At 37.3% G+C, this 20,065-nt stretch overlaps 1 protein-coding gene across 1 annotated transcript in view; it reads left to right on the forward strand.

The window, feature by feature from the left end:
* LOC144449753 (centrosomal P4.1-associated protein-like) overlaps window positions 1–20,065 on the forward strand; it is a 63,571-nt gene continuing 43,506 nt past the window's right edge. Inside the window, exons 1-4 of the mRNA XM_078140330.1 lie at window positions 1–421; window positions 7,776–7,976; window positions 8,558–8,742; window positions 17,286–17,513. Coding sequence (XP_077996456.1) covers window positions 1–421; window positions 7,776–7,976; window positions 8,558–8,742; window positions 17,286–17,513 — 1,035 coding nt within the window. The remainder of the gene's footprint in view (window positions 422–7,775; window positions 7,977–8,557; window positions 8,743–17,285; window positions 17,514–20,065) is intronic.

The raw sequence follows: 20,065 nt of genomic DNA on the forward strand, positions 1-20,065 counted from the left end.
ATGGAATGTGATCCGGAGGATATGACCACCACTGCCAATAATTTACCTTTAACTACAACCACATTACCCTCAGCATTTTTAACTTCGACAGCATGGACTTCGCGAGCTGGTGTTGTGCTTAATTTTCACCCACCTGTTCATAATGCAAACAATGATAATACCACTAAAGTTATGCAAACAACAGAAAACAGGACAGCATTGATGGCTGGTGGTAGTAGTAGTGGTACGGATGGTATGAATTCAGTCTCACTTGGACTTGTACAGGGTGATGGTGTAAACATACACAACACTAACGGACCGCTGAATAGGGAGCTGAAAACTGAACTTTATCAGGACACTTTAGATGAAGATGAATCTTCAGAACCTATATCTTTACTTCAAACAACTGATCCTGCAAACTATAATTCAACCTCAGATCTTGGTAAGTGCATACAAATGTAGAAATCAGTCCTGTATTAATGAAGCAAAATGCAAATGCAACAAAAAAGAGATGGTCAAATGACGTGCTTGTTATATGTTTAATCATAGACAGTGGTTCTCTACAGTCGGTCATAAAGGATGGTAAGTAGGTAAAACCTCAGTTAAAAATCTGCTTGAGTTCCCAAGGTATTTGGCTTAGGTTGAACTCCCCTGTAAATTGCAGTTGTAGGAGAAACTGTTTATTTTGCTAGCATTCCTCTTGTCTGTTACTAGGAAATCTCTGTTTTCTGTAACCAAAGAATGATGCAGATTTGAGAATAACATAAAGAGAGAGCTCACAGAAGTAGGCAGTTTTATTCAGTTAGTGTCAAAGCATACATTGATGGTCTTGCTGTGTGTGTGTGTGTGAGTAATCACATAGCTACAATAAGAAATTGGTAGGCGTGGTCAGAGTCTCACTTTGTGTGAATATTCACCAAGCTTCTATAATGGATAGGTGGTGGGTGTAGCCAAATGATAGATAATTGAAAAAAAACTTGGTGACAATTGGAGTGATAGAAAAGATAGAATGCACCCTTGGCTTGTTTCTGTCAGCTACATGTATACAGCACTGTGGCAGCACAGATTACGATAATTACTCAAGGGTGAAATCAGACTTTGTTGTGTACTTACACAGTAACTTAAGTTGTACCAGTTGCTTCAGTGAACATTCAAAAACTACACCCAGCTGCAAAATACCAAGCGAAGTCCTAACTTATCAGCTTCTCTGTGTCTTCACTATAAGGTGATTTCTGATACAAGGAGACATGCTGATTTAAGCACCTAAAGACCTACATGTACATTGATTAGTGGTGTTTACTAATACTCACGTTACTGTGGTCAACCTTTGAACAAAATTATAGCTAAGACAATTTAGATTGATTGCAGAATATGTAATTAAAAAATTTGCTGTAATTTATGTCAGTTCAGTGACTGCAAACATACACATCATTTATGTATTGTGTTAACATTTCCTGATATCAGTCTAGTTATAAAATTTCTTTTAAAACTTTACCAAAAAAACCCCCAACCTTTTAGATATGGTGGGTTTCAAGAAGAAAGATTTGTAGTGAAATTTTAATATAACCAGCTTAGAACTGATTGCATTTTAACGCAGTCACATGTGAGCTAACATTCAATTCCAGGATGATTCTAATGATGATGATCATAATACAAAATGATGTTATTGGGTACTTGGGAATATTCATAAACATATCTTCATCAGCATCTGTCACGGATACCACACCATGACAGACACCGATGATGGTAATAGTTGTAAATACCTAATAATGTCATTATCTTGTATTGTGATCATCCTGGAATAGAATATTATTATTAGCTCAGAAGTGACTGTGCATTTTGAATATGCTAAGGTTTTCAAAGGTAAGCTCCAAAAGTAACCAGACCAGACCGGGTGTGAAATGGGTTTGTGAAGATACAACCCACGTGATAATATTACAATGCTAGTAGACTACAGTGGTCAGTACATGTATGACAAATTGATTCACATTTATGTGATTTGACATATCACAAAGTTTGTTACATTGTTTGTGTGTGTGTGTGTGTGTGTGTGTGTGTGTGTGTGTGTGTGTGTGTGTGTGTGTGTGTGTGTGTGTGTGTGTAGAACGTGACTTGGCAAATCACCAAGTTCATTCATTTATGTTTCTAGAATATGAATTGACAAATCACAAAGTTTGTTACAGTTCTGTGTGTAGAATATAAATCGACAAATCACTGCATTTGTTACATTTATGTGTGACTAAATTGACGAATCACAAAGTTTGTTACAATTGGGTTTATGGAATATGGATGCCAAATCACAGACTTGTACACTTTTAAATGAAGAATATGAATTGAAGAATCTCAAATTTCTGTACAGTTGTGTGTGAGGAACATAAAAAGGGAGAGACATTTTGTAGTCTGCCAGTGTGGTGTTAATAGTAGTGTTGTCACTCTCATTTCACACTGTCCAGAGAATGATATATGCACCACCTGTTTCATGAGTAGAACTATCACTCCAAACTATGTTGACTGTTTACAGTCTAGGTTTTCAAGTGAGTGTGTAAGAATTGCTCTCAATCGTAGTGTGAACCATACAACTCATGGCATGGAACAGTTGTGTATTTTACTACTCAGGGTTGAACAGTTGTGTGAAGGGGACCACCTAGGCTAAACATTGCCAGTCTCTCCCCTTTATCTAGGGCCTGAATACATGATTGTTTGCACCTCAAACTGTGTTTGCTCATGTCCATGTGTGTTTTTAGTAGCATCCACATTAAGGTCATATCAGTGCTGGAATAAGCACGCCTTTATCTTTGTATAATGTGTTTGTATGTTTGTGTTTGTGTAGATTTCACACAATGAAAGGTACAGTTGTATGGGTGAAAGTGGCTATAGATGTCAGATAGGATAGCTTGGATGTTCAATTGCTAAAAAATAAAGGAATTCATGTTATGCAGTGTTTTTGGTAAAATTTGGGAATCCCTGTAACATAGAGTGGGGAGGGACGGGGGAGGAGGGAGGGAGGGGTGGGAATCTGGTACAAACTGATATAGTTTCCCATACAGTGTACCATAGTCGAATCTTAGTGGGGAACTCTGGTAAAATACCTTTGGAACGCGGGTATATTTCACCTGCTTTGTAGGGAACCCTGGAAAATGATTGGTTAACTCAGGAAGATTTCACCAACTTACAACCCTTTGGGTCTCACTAAAATACTGATGGAGAACCCTGATAAAATATCTGGGGATCTTGGGTAGATTTTACCAACTGACCACCCTTTAACCGAAACATTGGGTTGACAGTCTTTTAGTTATTGACAACACAACACTGAAACACATAATGAATCTAGAGCAGTCACTTAAAACTTAATCTTAACTATACCCAATTCTGATTTTAACAATAATTTTGTATGTTTATATTAGAATCAAGCCAAAATGTCTGTCAGTTCAAATTTAAAATGACATTTGAGATTTCCTTTATGGATTCCCTGTAAGAATAGATTAGATTAGATTAGGTTTGATTAGATTAGCTTATAGTCTCTTTAGATGATATAGCAGTAGAACATTCTTTACATGTAGCTGCTTGCTGGAGACCTGGAATGCAAACTCTAGGTTTCGATTGTGGTTTCTGTACCATATTTTGCATAAAATGAAGTAGTCCGAAGTATGATTTTCATTTTGTCAAGAGGCCAGGTACTCAAAGATTACAAGAGGGCTTGGCATACTCAGTACTTTGTGTAGCTGTTCACTGAGAACACTGGCTTAAATTGTTCAGATTGTATGTTTTAGGTCAAACTGGTCAGCTTGTAATTGGAATGGCATTTTTGTGTATCTTTGGGTAATTCATCTTCAAACTGTACTCCTGAAAGGAGCCTCATTTAGGCAATTGTAAATTGGTGTATATTTCTTCCCATTTATGAAAAGTCGAAGTGGTAAAAACAGTCAAATCTGACTCCCGAGAGTTCCTCAAGGCTTTTTACCAGGGTCCCTCACTAAAATTATACAAATAGATGGAAATTTTACTGAATGCGACTCATGGTAACAAATTTTGGTCCCTCACTAAACTTATACAAATGTAGGGCAGTTTAACCAGAATCGACTTGTGACAAATTTTGGAAATTTCTGAAAATTTGTGTTTTCCAGTGATCTAATTGTGTAGGTACATCAGTACATGTACAAAGACAGAGGTACTCTGCACAACATGTATATTGAATGTAAACATGCAATATTTGTATGTGAACTAGTGTGATATGAGTTAGTATGGATCAAGATGCAATAGATAAACCAGCACTAGACTTATTGAACAGATAATATGGCCAACGAGGTCATCATCTAAGTATGTACCCACTATGTACACATCTTTGAAAAAGATCTATGTATTCAATTGAGTTCAGATCGTTCTAACTTTGTACATCTCACTCTGTGTATTAAACGGCCCAGAATTAACAGAAGTCCAGGACACACAGACTACTAAACTTTGTATCTAGACTACCAAATTAGCAGTAGTCCAGGGCACATAGACTACTAAACATTGTATCTAGACTACCAAATTAGCAGTAGTCCAGGGCACATAGACTACTAAATGTTGACTGCCAAATTAGTAGTAGTACAGGGTACATAACTGCTAAACATCATATCTGGACTACCAAATTAGCAGTAGTCCAGGGCAAATAGACTACTAAACATTGTATCTGGACTACCAAATTAGCAGTAGTCTAGGGCACATAGACTACTAAACATTGTATCTAGACTACCAAATTAGTAGTAGTCCAGGGTACATAGACTACTAAACATTGTATCTAGACTACCAGTATATGGTACAAATGTAGTCTTATGAGACTAATTGAAATCAATAGAAATTGTAGCTGAAACAGTTCAGGTGGGTAATCTGACTACCAAGCCTAGAAGTTCAAACTGAGTAACCCTGTATCAGTGATGCATCAAATTGGTACAGAGCACACAGATATGCAGTGCTCTAATTTGTAAGATATGTTGTAAGTAAGTCAGAGTACACAATTTAATAGATGATAGTCAAAGTATGAACCAAGTAGTGGTCCATATAAGTTCTTTTCACGGCTGTACAATGGTTTCTGCTCTGAGTTGTTTACACAGGTAAAGTTGTCAATTGGCTTGACCTTGTCAGCGTCCTTTCAGTGCAGGGGAATAAATAAGTAGGGCTGCCATGTGTAGTATTAGTTCAATACTAGTTTTAGGTAGTCTGTTAGTTTAGCGACGATCGCACAATGTCGCACAAGCTCAATAAACAAACTTCGTTCATTTAGGACATAATCCCTTCCCCCTCCCCCCAATACGAACTGTGACATCACGCACGTATAAAATTGATGTAAACCATGCTGGAAACTGTAGTCAGCACACCACCACTACGGTTAGTCTGGACGCCAACATGGTCTCCAACTAAACCAGAGAGTGGAGGTGTAAATGGTAACAATGACGTATAGGGGCTAGACTACACTACGGTTGATGCAATGTAAAAACATGATGGTAAACACATTAAAATACTACCAGAAACCTAGCCCTGCATATCACATTAGAAGACAATTTTAATCAACTAATCAACATCTCAGTAGTAAATATTGTTATCAATCATTGAAGGCGAGGAAGCATTTCGAAATATGGTTAGAAGTGCAAAAATGAACGAAGTTCATTTCAATTGAGTTTGTGTGACATTTTGTGATTATCCCTTAGTTTAGTTTGGTTTTGGTAGTTGGGAAGGGAATAATAGTTGATGAGTCAGGAGTAATATTTTATTAGCCATTATATTCAATACCAATTGTTTATACTTCTGTCTTTATAGTGAGTTGTTAGTATGGTGTAGTTTGGTCTTTGAATTGGGTGCAGTGGAGTTGGTTGTAGTATATAAATTTGACTTGCATATACAATATATTATTAAGCTTACTCAAGGTGTTTGTAGGCTTTTTCTTCCAGCAGGGGTTTAGAGCAGTTAGGGTGGGGTTGGAGGTTGGAGTGCATGCTTGGAGGTGGTTTATATAAATATTAACTTTACTAAGCAGTCCTCCATGCCACATTCTGACAATCTGTCTTTCCACTCTCCAGTAATTTAGAGATGGAGTCAGTGATAACGTCAGAGTAGATGCAATGTTCAATAGTCTAGTATTAGCAATATTGTAAACAAGTGTGTATTAACACTAACTGTGTATTTCTATATTATATAACCCTGGCAGAGGTACAGCAATGTGTTACAGGCAATTCAGTATGTGTTATTTTCAATAACAAAAAAATTTGTAGTGTGTCAATATGATAGAAGCTTGATTTTCTTATGGTCACCCCAGAGTAAGGGAATTGGTATCACTAAATTTTGGTGGGTCACAAGAAGTCACGTATCAGTGGCGCATCAAATTGGCTTTGAGGGCACACTGGTAGGCATATTACATGTCCAACCTTGCCTAGCAGAAATCGCTGCTATATTCCACTCTTGCTGAAATACAGCAAAACACCAGTCCTGGTATAAAGTATAGGATTTTCACTTGGCTGCACCTCAGCTGAAGGTTGAATAGAGTCAATTGTAGGCCTTCTTCACAGACAGTGTTGTTCACCCTATGCGGTAAAATTGCTCTCAGACTTCTAAGCTGCACTCTATAAATGCCACACTTTAACACTATCATTCTACCCACCATCAGGTTTAGACAAGTGAAGGTATCTGTTAGAAAATGATAGAAATTTGTAAAAGTTAAAACAAAGGGTTAACCTAGGTGACAAGAAACAAGTCAGTGCCACAATTCGGTCAGAATAAAGGCTATGCAAATTAACAGCCTTCACCTTACAGCCTTGGTCTCTCATTATTCTATTCTTTGTATGAGATAAAGAAATAGGGTGAATTTAACACACATACATTTCTTTTTATAAAGTCATTGAATGCAAGGAAAGTAGAATATTTTGTCCAGTTGTCTAGGAATAAAAGACAGATTTTGTCAAAGTTGAAAGAAATAGCCATAAATCATTGTTTAAGAGTCTTCATCAAGAGTTTTTGGTTGCCAACCATTTACACATGTAGATGAAACGTTATTGCAGGTAGTCAGTCAGTTCATAATACATTATACCATGCACGAGCTAAGTTGAACAAAACATATAGCATATACACCATGTACATGTGTACTCTGGTCGTTCTACATCACGACAATGTGTGTCTATGTCATGACAATGCGTGTCTACATCACTAGTTCTGCTATGTTCGAAATATCAGTCAAAACGTCCAAAATTGCCATTACTGTTCCAGATTTTTCTTGATATTACTGGTGCTGGTATGATTATGTTATTCTCCAATATTTTTCTTCATTCAGCCGGAAAATACTCATGACCTAAGGATGTTGTCACTACTCGTCTAGTAACTCGTAGTAGCAAAGCCCCCTTAGGTCACTCGTATTTTCCTTGGTTGAACAGAGAAAAATATTGGGAGATAGCATCTTATTATTGAAAACATAGAAGAGTTGAATGTGTATCTTTCAGTGGTTATATTTTACCACCCTTTGTTCTTACTGTAGTTATGAGTTCAAAATAGTTGTGATTAAGTTTCAGTCAAACAATCGTTATCCTAAATATAGACATTTATTTTTTTAGATATTTTTATTTATGATGTTACCATGTAGTCACAGAGCTAAAAGTGAATCATAATTGTATTTATCCGCACGGGTAAAGTTGTGTTATTTTTTACTGTGGTAAACCTACAGATTGCGGGGTCACATTTTTAACAACTTATCCAATTGACCCTGGTAGGATGAAAATTCTTGTTGGATTTTTTAATGTTTTTCAACTTTTGTGATGGCTTTATTTTTCCAGACACAAGTGGAGATGTGTTTGAGCAGCAAGCAGCTAAAGAACAGGCCAGACTTCTACACAGGTTTAAACAGTTGAAACAGTGGCAACAAGAACAACAGGACAAGTTGATACGCCAACAACAGGAGCAGTTACAACAATTCAAAAGTGAACAGCAGAGAGTTAAAAGTATGATAGCATTACAGAGACAGATACAGTGGGGAGGTGAGTATGATAACGTTACTATGTCATGCAGAGGAGAAGGAAGTTAGTAGTGATGGGTCAGAGAGTCAGACATGTAAGTGAGTTAAATCATGTGATAGCATTACAGAGATAGATGCAGTGGGGAGGTGAGTTAAAAATAGATGCAGTGGGGAGGTGATACCCAGAAAGATAACACCCGCATAACAGATCTCTGTACATTGTACTCTGTAAGTGTAAACAGTGGGAAATGAGGGTGTAAGGGATTACATTTAATATGTGTTACAGTATGTCTGATTTGAAACCTTCACGTGATAAAGGTTTAGACATTTAACAGTACATCATATACATGTATACTGAGCAAAGCTTCATACAAGATGTGTGTGACGCAAACTTTCACGAATTTTACACACGGCAACATTTGTTGTTTATTTTCATATTTATCAACTTTATCTACTTTGTCTGTCAATGTTATATTCACTTGCATTTAAGTGTAAGCAGATTAGTAATAGCTTCAAGAATAAAATTAAAACTGTGCTGTAATTTCATACTGAGTGAGTATTAAAAACACAACAGGAAAACATTGTTGTATTTGTCATTCACAGGATCAGGTACCCAGTCATCGATGACAGAGCCCTCACTTCATAAAACTGCGTCCACATCATCCAAGCCCTCCATTAAACCTAGCAGTATACCTCAAGTTCTTGCCAGTAAGATAGGGAAATCCCCTCACAATACTTACGCTAGTTTACCTACGGAACAACAACCAGTATATACACATCCAAACCAGGTAAGGTAACTCTTGTGTTATCATGACATCAGTTCGTTTGCAATCACAGTCATCTCAAACTCCAGTCATGGATTGGTTTATTAAAGGGGCACAAGCTGAGTTTATACATATTTGGGTGTAGTTTTTGCTACATATTTAAAAAGTACTGGCATTATTGTACCTACTGGAGGACACTTAACTACCACTTGCAATTGACTGAACTCAAACCTGGTATTAAGATATAACTCGTAAACGTTCCGATGACATAATTTATGGTATGTATCAAAAAAATCTCTCAGTGTAAAGTTCAGTTATGACAAAATAAGCCAGAGTACCGTGCTTTGTTTTGATTTTGTGGATTTGATGGGTCATTTATTTGAAGTAATCGATTGTTTGTGAGATGTTAAGGTGAAAAGTTGAGTCGCTTTCATTTCATCCTGACGGTCATAGTATAGTGTTAAAAATAGAATTGAGGTGACTGGGTGTCGAGACAGACAGACAGAAGTCGAGGTTACATGTTCTTGTCTGTAGCACCCATCCTTTCTTCCTGTCTTTTCAAATGTCAGCAGCTTTATCAGGTCATACAATCACATTCAAGTGCTTTTGTTAAGGTTTGGAACCCCCAGCAACAGAAGTGGGACATGAGGTCAAACTTGCATGGATATGTATACCCTAATTTGGGAAACCCTGATAAAGTGACTGGGGAACCCAGTAGATTGTATTCACCATACTTACCAAATTTGCATTCCAAAGTTTTTGTTAAGATTTTGGAACCACGGTAATAGAAAGGGAAAAATTATCCTGTATATAATATAGATAGATGAATACATAGTGAGTGTACCAGAATTTTTGTTATGAGATCCTTATAAAATGACCAGGGGGAGCTTAGTCAAATTTATCTATTTAATACTCTTCAACAAGTAACAAGGCATTCTGTCAAACACAGTATTTTTTCTAAGGGCCAGGAACCCCAGTAGCAGAAATGGGAAAGCTGGTAAAATTGACATACTAATGTATTCACTATACCATAATCTTGGTGGGGGAACCCAGTAAAATGACTAGGGAACATAGGTAGATTTTACCAGACAGTGGAGGGGTACTGTCTATGGTTTTACCTAAGTACCACTCTTGACAAAAACTCTGAAACAGTGTCAATGACTTTATTTGTCGCACTATGGTCGTTATCACTGATATCAGTCAAGAAGCTGACAAGTCTTACCATGACATTCATTTTAATTGTCAAGTAGTTCAATTTCCACACATAATTAATTAACTAACATTGTTGAAAACAGCCCTTTTCATTTACAAGTAGCCATATTACATATGCAAATTAGTCAAGCTGGAGTGACAATGACTGAATGGTTGTTAAAAACAAAGATGTTTTCAAAGTTAGCTGCAGCAATGTGTGCTTTGATTGATCTTTAGGATGTCAACTGATAAATGACATCCGTGACGTTGTTTGAATATTAATGATGGACTTCAGGTTGTCGACAAACGAATAAATTAGTGATGCTATCTGCATGCATCATCTAGTAACTTGGTCAAGATAACGGACAGCTTGGATGGGCTTATACTTCCATGGGCATGACACAATTTGATCTAGTACATCTGATACTGCGATATCTCAATGTCTACAAATGCTTGAGTGTAGAGTTTGGAGCATTTATTTTTGAACTACAGTAAGGTTGGGGTAGGGGAGGACGGGACATTTTCCTGTGTGTTATACATTGGTTTAGATATGGGAATCCTTGTAAAATGTCTGGGGAAGTCAGTAGTCTGTAATTTAAAGACCAATGTTAAGCACGAGTTGTGGTTATTTCATCATTCAGCAAGTAAATTGCTCATATTGGGTTAGAATGGTTGGAGTGAAATAATAAGCAGGTTGCAGGTTCTAGCCGCGTTGTTGGTATTGCTGTTTGATGCTGAATGGCAAGAAGTCCTTGGGCAAGATTTGAACCACGATTGTGCCTCAGTCAACCCAGCTGTATAATTGGGGACCTGGTAGGATAGAGGTTGCAATGTGAATGCTTTAATCCTATGTGCTTACAGAAGTTGCAATGAATTGTAAGCCCCCAGGGAATTGAAGTTCTAAGGACTGATGGACATTGTGCTTCAATAGGTCCATGTGGGGAATGATAATTATAAAGCGATGTGAGTGGTGTCAGTCAGTCGACTGTTTCGATCATGACAGACGAAACATCCCCAAATAGTTCGGTTCAGATCTGAGTGTGGGAAATGCTATATGAAAATTAACGTTGTTATATGTAATTAATAATCAGGGAATCTAGTACATGTAATGTAGGTAATTACCTAAATCATACAATTCACTGTGCTAGTATATATAATAATTAAAGAAAATTGATTGAAAAAAATTTTGCTTACTACTATACAGCAAGATGGTTGCTGAGACTGTCCACAAGTTATCCATCATTTGTCCACAAAGTTGTTTGTTTATATCATGATATGTAGATTTGTAAGGCATCAGATATTTATCTGTTGTTTGTTTACTATATGCTTATTTATATCATGATGGTTTGAAGGCTGGCTTTCTATAAGCTATCAGACAGATATCTGTTGTTTGTCTCCTAAGTTGCTTATTTATATCATGATCTCCCTTAAGCCTGGTCTTGTTGATTTTATCTTGATCGCTGTACAAGGTGATTCTGTACATGTCTGTCATGATCACTATTTGGAAGGGAATTATTGACATGTGTATATGAAATCTACAATTTGTTCATTTCTATTAGATCTATTATCATCACATTTGTGAATTGTTAAAGTATATTGTCATCTTCACCTTCATGATGACAGTTTGTCAATTTCTGTAGCTTTTTTAAGGTTTCAATTTCATTAATTTGTATCTTTTATCTTCAAAATGACAATTTGTTTATTTCTAACTTTTATCTTCAAGATGGCATTTTGTTAATTTCTATTGTCATTTTAACTGCCAAGATGGTAATTTGTCAATTTCTGTAACTTTTTGAAGATGGTATTTTGTGAATTTCTATCTTTTATCTTAAAGTTTTACGATTTGTTAAGTCCCAAATTTTATCTTCTTCAAGATTGCATTGTGATGTGTTAGTTTCTATATCTCCTTCAAGTTTTGTGATTTGTTCATTTCTATCTTTTATCTCCATCAAGATGGCAATTTGTCAAATTTCTATATCTTTACGGATGGCAGCATGTTCATTTTTCGATCTTGATTGTGTTAGAGACATTGATAGTTCTTCTGTGTGTATCTTAATCTTGTCTAAAGACTCTGCTTCATGTGGATTAGTGTGGTTCATGTCCCCACAAGTCAGCTGATAAGATTCTAATCATTAGATGGATAAAAAGGATTTGTGTTTGCTTTGTGTACAGTTAATCTCCTTAAAAGTGTGAAACTCACAATACCACTACTCATGAATATTTAGATTAGTATGTGTGTTAGTGTCAATACTGAATGGTTTGGCATGCATGCATTATTAGAACTACATTGTAGTATAGTATTCCATCGTTTGTGTGTGTGTGTGTATGGTTCCTGATTTTGTCAAGTTTTCAAAATTATGAAAATCAGTATTCAAGTCAGGGGAGGGTCTGTGATCTTGCTAAGTTTTAGTTTTGAGTCTACTTTAGTGTGTGTGTGCCTGTGTATGTCTGTATCTGTGTGTGTGTGTGTGGGGAGGGTAATAGTTTGACATTGACACATTTTGAAAGTGTATTTTCCAGTCAGGGGAGGGTTGGTGATATTGCCTCGGGTCTGTTTCAGTGGGGGAGGGGTAGTGTGATGGAAAGTTTTGAAAGCCTATGGGAGGTTTGGTAATATTGCTTTTAAGTTTTGAGACCGTACTCCAGTGTTGATGGGGGGGGGGGTAGTCTGACAATGCCATTGGCAAATATTAAAAGGGCTTGTGATAATGTCGAGTTTTGAAAGTTTGTACTCTAGTCAGGAGGGTGAAGAAGAGTGGGGGTCTTATATTACAAGTGACAGTCTAGTCAGGGAAGGTTTGCTGACATTGGTAGTATGGTTGCTATAGTTATGGAAGGGTCATGTCAAAGTCTACGTAAGCTGTACAGATGTGACTTTCAGAACTATGGACAGGAAAGGATATAATATTAAGTATTGACAAACTTACAACCATCAGTAGCCAAGATTGAATCAAAAGAGGCCTCTTGATAACAATGCAGTTGACATATGTGTTTGAGATGAAATCAGTTGCTAGAATAGAAAATACATTGTGTCAGCAATATTACAGGTAACAATAAATGAGAAGTACACTGCTAGAATCATCAAGGGACCCAGATACATGTCCATTCATACAGTGTTATACATGAGTGTGTCTGGTTACCATGACGCTGTACAACTTGGGGGAGAAGAATGTGAAGAGAGTATAGTAGGGAGTATACAATTAGGAGGAGACGTCGAGACACTCAAATGATTTCAATCTGATCTGCTTCATTGCAAATACCTGGACACACAGTTTAACCTCAGTTATTTTTTTTGACAAAATTCAGCATTCCGTTATATCATTGTTACTTTCGTGGTTTCCCCCTAGGCAGTCACTCCCTAGGCCAATTGATAAGTGCCTACTAAAATCACTCTTAGCATGAAAACACCACATTTTTTATTACCTTTCAGTAAATCTATTCACATGTTGTTGTCCGGTGTAGACAAAAGATTAGTTTTCAAACCTCTCCTACCTTACATTGTGCATGGACATACCTACATCTGTCAGCACTTACTTGTACTTGCGAAGTGTACATTTACTCTTATTTGTGAAATGTACATTTGGTGATTTCACCTTCATACCAGTTGGAATATTTTCACAGGACTACTAATGTAGACATCTAAAGGACAACTTTATTTGTTTTGGCCCCAAAAGAATATATTATGATTGTGTTGTTAGTGTTGACCAGTCTTTTAGTCTAGTTCTATCTTATCTTTACATCTTATATCAAATTGTGTCTGCATGATTGCATTATTTTAATTGGTATATCAGTTTGTACGTGTGTGTGTGTGTGTGTGTGTGTGTGTGTGTGTGTGTGTGTGTGTGTGTGTGTGTGTATCTGTCTGCCTACTTGCCTGCTGAATATTGTCATTTTCTTGCTATTGTCAGCCCATTTGCCTATTTGTTATCCAGTCTGTCAGTGTCACTGTTTGACAGCTCTCTCACTCACTCACTCACTCACTCACTCACTCACTCACTCACTCACTCACTCACTCACTCACTCACTCTCTGTCTCTGTCACTGTCTCTCTCCCCTTTTCCCCCTCCCTCCCTCCCTCTGTCTGTCTCTCTCTGTCTCTCTCTGTCTCTGTCTCTCTCTGTCTCTCTCTTTCTCTCTGTCTCTGTCTCTCTGTCTCTCTGTCTCTCTGTCTCTGTCTCTCTCTCTCTCTCTGTCTCTGTCTGTCTGTCTGTCTGTCTGTCTCTCTCTCTCTCTCTCTCTCTCTCTCTCTCTCTCTCTCTCTCTCTCTCTCTCTCTCTCTCTCTCACAAATTGCTATTTTCTCCAAGTAAATCAATTGAACAGATGTAAGATACGCATCTAAGTTAGAAGGAATTCAGTGTGCATATCAACATACTAATATTAGATAAAAGGATTTATCACAGTAGTTTCTGAAAACAGGATTAATTCCGAATCATGTAAAGGTGTCAAATGTTTGTTTTGTTGAAACTACTAATACCAACAACAACAGGATAGAATGGAGTGCAGAGTTTCTAACATTACTTCCATTCACTGAACTGTCGTGGGTTGCTATGGTATACGTTCAAAATTTCACTAAACATTTGGCAATCTTATAGGTTACCTAGGTATATAGTAAAACTTTACCAGTCATTTCACCTTTAATGAGTCGAGTGTCAAATTTTGTGGCCTTGCTTGGAACAACCTCCAATATATCACCTTTATAAATGCATTTTTGGTTGTTTAATGGGCCAACCAAGGAAAAAACGGTTGCTATGAAACCAACTGAAAAAAACGCTGTATGTCAAGAAATACCGGTCTTTTGACCTCCATCACCTGTGCAGGTAGAAATTAGTGATCAGGTGCTGTGCTATGCAATCATAATGCAAATGTGTTATTTTACACAGTTTAGTTCAATGTACTAGGAGTTGGAGCCCCAGAGACATGTCTTGGTCTACTGGTCTACAGTTATTGGAATGACAAATTTTACACAGTCCTGATCGATATACAACCCTCCCATAATACTATTACATACACTTAGGTCCCCCAAAAAGTAATGTGTTTCTGATAACCCGACTGACCCTCGTTTTGAGCCTCCGACCCTAAATATTTTTTTTAAAAAACCTTTACAACCAGAATGTAAGAAATTCTTTGTCTTGTTGATTTTCATGCACGTCTGTTTTCTTTCCCCAGTGATGTCTGTACATATTTAATCAAACTATCATCTGAATGGGTATTCTAACTAACATTTTGTTTGTTGTTGGGGTTGAAGTAATATTTTTCAAAAATAAAATCAATTAAAACGATAAAATATAATCTTGACCTACCTACCCTATTTTCTCAAGTCATATTATCAAAAACACAATTATTTTTTCCCCCTCTTATTATTGCTTATCTGTGGCATGCTAACGACCTGTGTGCTCTCTAAGCCAATTTGATGCGCCACTGATGCACACAATTTCTAGTGACGCACCAAAATTTGGTGTTCCCCTATCTCTTCCTATGTGGTGACTCACAAGAAATGCCAGTTTTTATCATTTTGGCTCATAACAACAAAATTCGGCTATCGTTAGAGGGCACACTGCTAATGACCACAAATATTTCAGTCTGATGTGACTTGAGATCTTATAATATTTACTGAATATCGTAAACTGAAAAGAAGTCTTCATCTGTTCGTTAGGTTTTAAGCCATGGGAGACATGAGTGATCATAGTCCACTCATACTCATAGGGCTTTTAATCAAGTGGATACAACAAGAGCTAATATCTTCTATCCTGTGTCATACATCCCATATAGCTAGCACTGCAGTAAATGTCCACCTCAGACTAGGATTAAAATTTAGCTGTGAAAAACAGATGTCTGGCAGAGTTCTAGAAAAAAGTAGGACCAGAAGGAAAGAATGATCCTGTGTACTCCTTATTGATCCACTGATAAGATAACACTGATGTGAGAACCTGGGATTGAAACCCTAGCCGTTAAAGGCCCCTGTCAGATTAGGAACCTGGGATTGAAACATTGGCCTTTAAGTAAATAAACAAGAATGATTCCATGTAATCCTTATGGTTTCACTGATAAGATATCACTAATGTGAGAACCTGGGATTGAAACCCTGGCCTTTAAAGGCCCCTGTCAGATTAGGAACCTGGGAATGAATCCCTGGCCTTTAAAGGCTTACTTCGGATTAGGATTAAAATCTAGGTGTTGAGAACAGTTGTTTGGCAGAGATAAAGAAAAAGTTGGTCCAGAACAAAAGAATGATTATATGTAATCCTTATTGAGATAACACTAATGCGATGACCTGGGATTGAAACATGGCCCTTTAAGCATGCTGGTAGCTGATTTGTTAGCCATGTGACATAAGAAAAGCACACTGGCAATGATAACAGTATGTAGTCTAAGATATGCCACAGAAATACCTAGCCTAGTACGTAATCAGTTTCATTTGTCGTGACATGTTTTCAAATCGTCCAAACCATGTCTGAGTAACAAAAGATTAAGTACTGCTACTAAATCCATTGTAGTGACAGTGTCTTTGTTCATACTAGATTTATACTCTTATCAACTTGTATGGTATATACACGTGTATGTTGGTCACCTTCTATGTACCAATATGTAGGTAGCTGTGTCTAGAGAGACCGGTTTGGTGTGCATGCTTTTTATGCCTTTGAAGTTTGTGAATGAGTGAGTGGGAAAGGGGGACCCAGGAGTGAGTTGAAGGAGTGAGTGAGTTGAAGGAGTGAGTGTGTGCGTGCATGTGTGTGTGTGTGTGTGTGTGCGTGCGTGCGTACATGCATGCATGCGTGTGTAAATGCATGTGTGAGCAAGTGGGAATATTATGATAAATAATGAAGTATAAAACTTTATTCTAATAAACCTTCAGAACATAAGTCAGTTTGGTCATCACATGTGTTTTCATATTATTACAGAACATCAAGGTACAAAACGGTGTACAATTGACATTGGCATATCTAAACTTTTTTTTTTTTGAAGAACTGTGGGAAATAAACAGAAATATTTACATAATTATGTATATCACAGTTTTATTGAGTTGACTTTATTTTGATGTAAAATCATGAAAGTAAGACACACATGTAAAACATTTATGAAGCTACCGTATTACTGCAAATAGTGCTACTACATTACTGCAATGTAAACTTGTTGATATTTCACCTAGCCTTGATCGCTCTAAACAGTGTTCGTGTGTTGCACCTTCCATCTGGACACAGTGCCTAAATACATACGAAATGTACCTACTACATGTCTTTCTTCTTTCTGTCATTTCCTACCAGGTATTATATGACCTTTGACCTAAAAAAGATGACTACGTTTGTTAGAGGTGCCATCTCTTTAAAGTGGTTTCTACTATCTTCCAAACTAAATTGAAAGTTCTTTGTAATTTCAGCCTCTCATTCCTCAACCGTCACTCCCTGTGGACGACGAAAGGGAAACGTATGATTCAGAGTTGGACTCGGCTAGTGACGTTCCCAGCAGTACTATGATAGAGGGAGTGGAACCACTGCCTGAAACAGCCTCTGAATTCAGTGACTTGATAGCAGAAGACAAACATTCCAGAGATCAGCCACTAGTCTCCATGGTAACAGGTGCAGATAATGATGATAGAATTGAAAAGGTTGGTTCATTTGAATTATTTTGAAATCTGTCCTTGAACACGTTACAAATTGTGTTAATGCGTACTTGATGAAGTTTGCACTGCCAGAAATTCTGGTTGAATTTGAATTACAATTTGAAGTGTAGATATAAAGAGGGGAGTGCTATTCATTCATAGAATAGTCTTTGTTGGTGGTTTTGGAACACATACTCAGTTGGGAACAGAACTAATGATAATCCAGTGTGAAAAGTGCTAAGGACACAATCTATGCAGACAGCTAGAGATATAAATCACTCTACAGACTCATAAAATACAAGTTAGTCATGGATGAAGTCCGCTTGGAATGAAGTTACATGAAAGGTGTTGATGAGAATTGTCTAACTTCATTCAAAGCAGATCATTCTTGATTTTATAATGGAAGGCTTTAGTTCATTAAATTGATATTGTCTAGTGTCATTCCTATCAATCAAGTACCGGAGCAGGCTACGCTTCTAATTCATTCCCATTGCTAATACCAGGTACTCACACACACACTATGTCTTGTTAGACAAAAAAAATGGTATTGACCTTTGACCTGACCACTGTCGTATAGTGGTGTAGAGCTGTTAAAAACTTACAGTTACATACTGATCAATAGCTGTAGAGGTGATTTGAAACTTAGACCAGCAGTCGTCATGGAAACATGTAATCACCATGGTAACTAACCTATTTACGACAGGTATTACCTTCACATACATTGTCCTATTCAAGTTTTATCTTCTTGTGGCAACTAGCACCTATTTAATTGTCTAACAAAATACTGTTGTAAAAGGGCGTCTACCCAAGTTCACTTAAAAAGCATGTCTTTTTTGCGGTACTATGTCAAAGCTTTCATCTGACAGATTGATGGAATCATAATGTACACAGTTTATATGTTTTGAATATTGTGGCTTAAACTGTGAGATCCAACATGGTGTATCATGGTGCTTCTTTTAATTTTCCTGGCTAAGTATTTGTAGTGAGTTATTCAGGGAGTACCCAGAATGATGTATCATTCATTTTACTCCTTGTGAAGCATTTTCAGACTTTCTATCACAGTTTTTATAAAGGCTAAGGTTTCATTCCCAGGTTCATGCAATAGTGTTAACTTATCAGCAAAGCCATGATATAGATTACATCATTCTTTTGTTCTGGTCAAATGATTCTCTACCCTTAATGTGAGGAGGGCCTTTAAAGGCCAGAATGTCAATCCCAGGTTCTCACAGTAGTGTTATCTTATCAGTCACGCTATGTAGGATCATCTGTTTTTCACACCTAAAGTTTAATGTTAATCCTAATCTAAACTGGCTAAATTGAAGATGAAATCCAGTATTTCTTTATGTGTTTAGCTGGTCATTAGTTTATTTCATATTTAATGGTTTACCCCCCCCCCCCCCCTCCATATCTGTTATTCACTTATTTACATACATATCCTATATCTATTTATTCACTCATTACCGTCATGTTTCCACAACATCATTCCAGTATCAATGTCATACTTCAGTTTGCTGTGTTTCATTGCAACAGTGATTAAACAAGGTATAGCTGTCAATATCGTACGTAGGTTCAATGTATGGTGGTGGTTGTACAATTTATAGTTAGGTATGTTTAAGTACAACCAGGGTCACTTCACATCATGTTTTATCCTCATTGATGTTCAGTGGTCCACATGAATCATTTACTATGTCGGTTTGTTTGCTGTATTTGAATGTTTGTAAGCAATTACAATCATACAACTATTACAAGTCTGTCCCCCTCCCCCCTCCCCAGTATGTTGTAGAGATGTTGTAGAGTTGGTAGTTTAGTTTAGTTTAGTTTAGGTATGTTTGAATAGCAGTCAGAGTTATGGAGGACACCTCACCCCTCCTAGACTGTATGATACGCCATGTTGTTCAGCCCTATTGATGAGTGCTGGCTGAGCGTGGCACGACTATCTATCATACAGACTACACCCCTCCCAGACCACACCCCATGATATGTTGTAGAGAAGTTTATAGTTATACATGTAGTTAAGTTTACTGTTGGAATAACAATGTGTCATGGGACATCCCCTTCCTCCCCCAACCGCACCCCTATCAAACCACACCCCATATATACGGCGTACACGCTATTGTCAAGATTTATAGTTTAGTTTGATAATACCGTGCCAATTCCAATGTACTGTAGGACATCCCTTTCTCAACTAGCCCAGAGACTTGTCTAGGTGTTATTATCTCAAGAAGTTCTCTACACCAGTTGAGATTCTCAATACCAAGATAAGTCTTTTGGCTACCTTTTAACTGACAACCCATGTAGAGAGAGAGAGAGAGAGAGGTGTACAATTTGGCTGTGAAGGTCTCCCCCTCCCCTGTGTTTTACAGCAGTTGTACAATGTAGTTTGTTGTGTTTGAAGAACAAGTAGTGTTGTATGGAACATTCTCACCCCTCCCAAAACCACACCCCATATTATGTAAAAAAAGGTTGTTACAATTTTGTGTGAGGTACACGTGGCAATGTAGGTCTCCATCAACCCCCCCCCCCCCCCCCCCCCCATATGTTTTACAGAGGTTGGTACA

The sequence above is a fragment of the Glandiceps talaboti genome, chromosome 18 (genome assembly GCF_964340395.1).
Source record: "Glandiceps talaboti chromosome 18, keGlaTala1.1, whole genome shotgun sequence".
Taxonomy (NCBI): Eukaryota; Metazoa; Hemichordata; class Enteropneusta; family Spengelidae; genus Glandiceps; species Glandiceps talaboti.